We start from the raw sequence: 3564 nt of genomic DNA, 5'->3' as shown, positions 1-3564 counted from the left end.
TTGCGGTGGGGTGGGGTGGTGTGTGTAAAAGGCCGCGTGTGTGTGTTTAAAAGTGGGGGGGGGGGGGGTCTGTGGTTGTGGTGTGGTGTGGCTGCCTGTGTGAGTGGCTGTGGCTGTGGTTGTGGTGTGGTGTGGCTGTCGGTGTGTGCTGTCGGTGTGTGCTGTCGGTGTGTGCTGTCGGTGTGGGTGGGTGGAGGGGGCGGCTGTGGGTGCCGAGCTGTTTGCTGCAAACAGGACAAGAGGGTGTGACCGTGTGTGTGGGGGCGGCTGGCTGGGCCGTCCCCCCCCCCCTGCGCCCCCCGCCTGTGAGCCAGTGCGGAGCGGGGCGCTTCGCCGCTTGCCCGCCGGCCCCCGACCCGCCGCCTGCCTCCACCCTGCCCTCCTCCCCACCCCTCCCCTCCTCCCCTCCTGCCCTGCCCCGCAGGAGATGGGTCTGGCCTTTGACGAGTGGGACCTGGACTACTACACACAGATGTTCAGGTGTGTGTGTGTGTGTGTGAATGTGGAGGGGGAGTTGGGGGGTGTGCCGGGGGAACGTAGGGTGTGGTCGGCATTCGGGGGTGCCCGCTGGGGCCACGAGCTGGGGGGCCTGGTTGGTTGTTTGCCGGTGTGCGTGTTGACCGGACCCGGGGCCGGCACCCCTGCCGCCTCCTCCTCCCTCCCCCCGCCCCTCCTCCCGACTCCCGAACCCTTCCCTCCCCTCCCTCCCGCCCCTCCTGCCCGCCCTGGCGTGCAGGGACGAGCTGGGGCGGGACCCCACCAACGTGGAGCTCTTTGACATCGCCCAGTCCAACTCAGAGCACAGCAGGTGGGTGCTGGGTGCAGGTGGCTGCTGTGTGCTGGTGGTGCTGGTGCCAGGCGGGTGCTGGCGGTGGGTGCTGCTTGTGGTATCAGGCATGTGCTGGGGGTGGGTGCTTGAAGGCGCTGCCGCAGCTCCAGCACCGGCAGGCTGGCCGCGCGCCGGGCTTCGCCGCCGCAGCAGGCCCGTGGCCGGTCGCGCGCCGGCGTTTGACCGGCGGTCAACGCCCCCCTCCTTTCCACCCCGCCGTGCCCAATGGCGCACACCCACCGCATGCACTGGTTCTTCAAGGGCGACCTGTGGGTGGATGGGCAGCAATGCCCGAAAATCTGATGGACATTAGTCAAGTCCACGCTGGAGGCCAACAAGGGCAACAGCGTGATCGGCTTCAAGGACAACTCGTCCGCCATCCGCGGCGGCGCCGTCACCCCGCTGCTGCCCGCCACGCCCGGCGGGCCCGCCCCGCTGGCGCCGCAGGTGGGCTGCTGCCGGGAGGCTGGCTGGCCGGCGGCCGGCTGGCTGGCTGGCTGGCTGCCGGCTGGCGGGCGGGCGGGCGGGCGGGCGGGTGGTGGGCGCCGCGGCTGGGTCTCGTGGGTTGCACGCCACCTGTCCGCCCCTGCCCCCCTCCCCTCCCGCCTGCTTGCCACCTAGCCCCAGAACCAATCCACTCTCTCTGTCTCTCTCTCTCTCTCACACACACACACACACACACACACACACACACACACACATCCCCACCACACACCCTGCAGCCCCGCGACTGGGACGTGCTGCTCACGGCTGAGACCCACAACTTCCCGTGCGCCGTGGCGCCCTACCCGGGCGCCGAGACGGGGGCGGGGGGGCGCATCCGCGATACCCATGCCACCGGCATCGGCTCCATGATGGGCGCCGCCAGCGCGGGATACTGCGTGGGCAACCTGCGCATGGAGGGGTGAGTGGGTGGGGTGCGGGGGTGTGGTGTGGGGGTGGGTGTTGGGCATTTGATGTGAGTGTGTGTGTGTCGGGTGTTAATGTCGGGTGTTAATGTAGGCTTGCATGTGTGTGTGTGGCTGTGGCTGTGTGTGAGTGTGTGTGTGGCTATGGCGGTGTGTGTGTGTGTGTGTGTGGCTGTCAGAGAGGGAGAGGCACGTGATTGCACGAGGGGGATGGTGCTGGGGAGGGGCGGCGGCGGCGGCAGGCGGCTTGCGCGCGAGGGAGGGAGGCGGCGCGCGCGGCGCGCGGCGGCGCCAGGCCTCCCCGCAGCATGCACAGCGCACCCAGCATGCACTGCATGCATGCCCAGCTGCCCACCCCGTGCGTCCCGCAGGTATGAACAGCCCTGGGAGGACCCCTCCTTTGAGTATCCCGCCTCGCTGGCGCCACCCCTCCAGATCCTGGTGAGCCCGCGCCTGGCACGCGCGGGACGGCGGCGGTACCGTGCGCATGCGTGTGGAGGGAGGCGCTGCGCCTGCCCTGCGGTTGCTGGGTGCTGCGGCGGGGCGGTGCGGCGGCGGGCCCGCGGCATCGAGGCACCCGCCCGCTCCTCTGCGTGCCGCTGCCTGTCCTCGCTCCTCCTCACCTTGCTTTCCTCCCCCCGCCGCCGCGCTTTCCTCCCCGCCCCCGCCAGGTGGACGCCTCCAACGGCGCCTCCGACTACGGCAACAAGTTTGGGGAGCCGCTCGTCTGCGGCTACACGCGCACCTTTGGGCAGCGGCTGGCGGGCGGGGAGCGGCGGGAGTGGATCAAGCCCATCATGTTCAGGTGGGCGGCGGCAGGCGGCAGGCGGTGGTCGAGGTGGTGGCGGGCCGCAGCCAGGGTTGGTGGCACAAAGCGGGTGGCCGTGCTGATGTGGGGGCCGGTCCCCAGGGAGCGAGAGGCAGTTCCCGGAGCGCCTTCCCGGCTGACCCGGCCTCCACTGCCCTGCGCCAGGGCCGCTGCTGCCCTCCTGCCTGCCTGCCCGTCTCCCTGTCCTGCCTGGCCCCCCTCTGACCCCGCCTGCGCCCTCGCCTGCCTGCCTGCTCCCCACCCCACACCCCCTTTCCTGCCCTGCAGCGGCGGCCTTGGCCAGATCGACCACGCCCACCTGTACAAGAACGACCCAGAGGTGGGTGGGTGGGTGGGGGGGGGGGCGTGTGTTGTATGTGCTTGTGGCCGGCTGCCTGGCAGGCTGCGTGTGGGGGCGGCTGGCTGCCTGAGCGGCTGGCTGGCTGGCTGGCTGGCTGTGGGGGCTCGCCGGCTGCTGGCCAGCAGGCTGCTGGGGCCAGCTGCTGTGTGGGCCAGCGGGCTTGTGTGTCTGCAGCGCAATGCCGCCCCCTCCTGCATCCTCCCACCTGGACCCCCACCCACCCCACCCCCATACCACACACACACACACAACACACACACAGCGACACTCGCTCACGCGCACACGTGCGCCGCCCTGCGCCCCCCACCACCACACAGATCGGCATGCTTGTGGTGAAGATCGGCGGCCCCGCCTACCGCATCGGCATGGGCGGCGGCGCCGCCTCCTCCGTCCCCTCGGGCTCCAACTCCGCTGACTTGGACTTCAATGCGGTACAGGTGGGTGGGTACTGTGGGGGGGGGGGGGGGAGGGTACTGTGCGGGGTGCAGGGGAGTGTGTGGTGATGCGGAGTAGGTACCTGCCTGGCATCTGGGCGCTCCGCCCCTTGCACACACACACACACACACACACACTCTCTCTCTCTCTCTCTCTCTCTCTCTCTCTCTCTCTCTCTCTCTCGCACAAGCTGGCTGACCGCCCTCCTGCCGCCCGCCCGCCC

The 3564-nt window shown here is 70.3% G+C and overlaps 1 protein-coding gene across 1 annotated transcript in view; it reads left to right on the top strand.

The window, feature by feature from the left end:
- The window catches only part of CHLNCDRAFT_139160 (hypothetical protein), a gene marked incomplete at both ends in the record, with an annotated part of 11791 nt that overhangs the window by 1590 nt on the left and 6637 nt on the right, over positions 1-3564 (top strand). Inside the window, 9 exons of the mRNA XM_005844380.1 lie at positions 425-480; positions 737-808; positions 934-1006; positions 1148-1276; positions 1552-1733; positions 2109-2178; positions 2409-2542; positions 2834-2885; positions 3224-3343. Of these exons, the coding sequence (XP_005844442.1) occupies positions 425-480; positions 737-808; positions 934-1006; positions 1148-1276; positions 1552-1733; positions 2109-2178; positions 2409-2542; positions 2834-2885; positions 3224-3343 (888 nt within the window). The remainder of the gene's footprint in view (positions 1-424; positions 481-736; positions 809-933; positions 1007-1147; positions 1277-1551; positions 1734-2108; positions 2179-2408; positions 2543-2833; positions 2886-3223; positions 3344-3564) is intronic.

The sequence above is a fragment of the Chlorella variabilis genome (genome assembly GCF_000147415.1).
Source record: "Chlorella variabilis unplaced genomic scaffold CHLNCscaffold_23, whole genome shotgun sequence".
Lineage (NCBI taxonomy): Eukaryota > Viridiplantae > Chlorophyta > Trebouxiophyceae > Chlorellales > Chlorellaceae > Chlorella > Chlorella variabilis.
The sequence above is the reverse complement of the archived record's forward strand: the minus strand, read 5'-3'. Positions and strand labels throughout refer to the sequence as shown.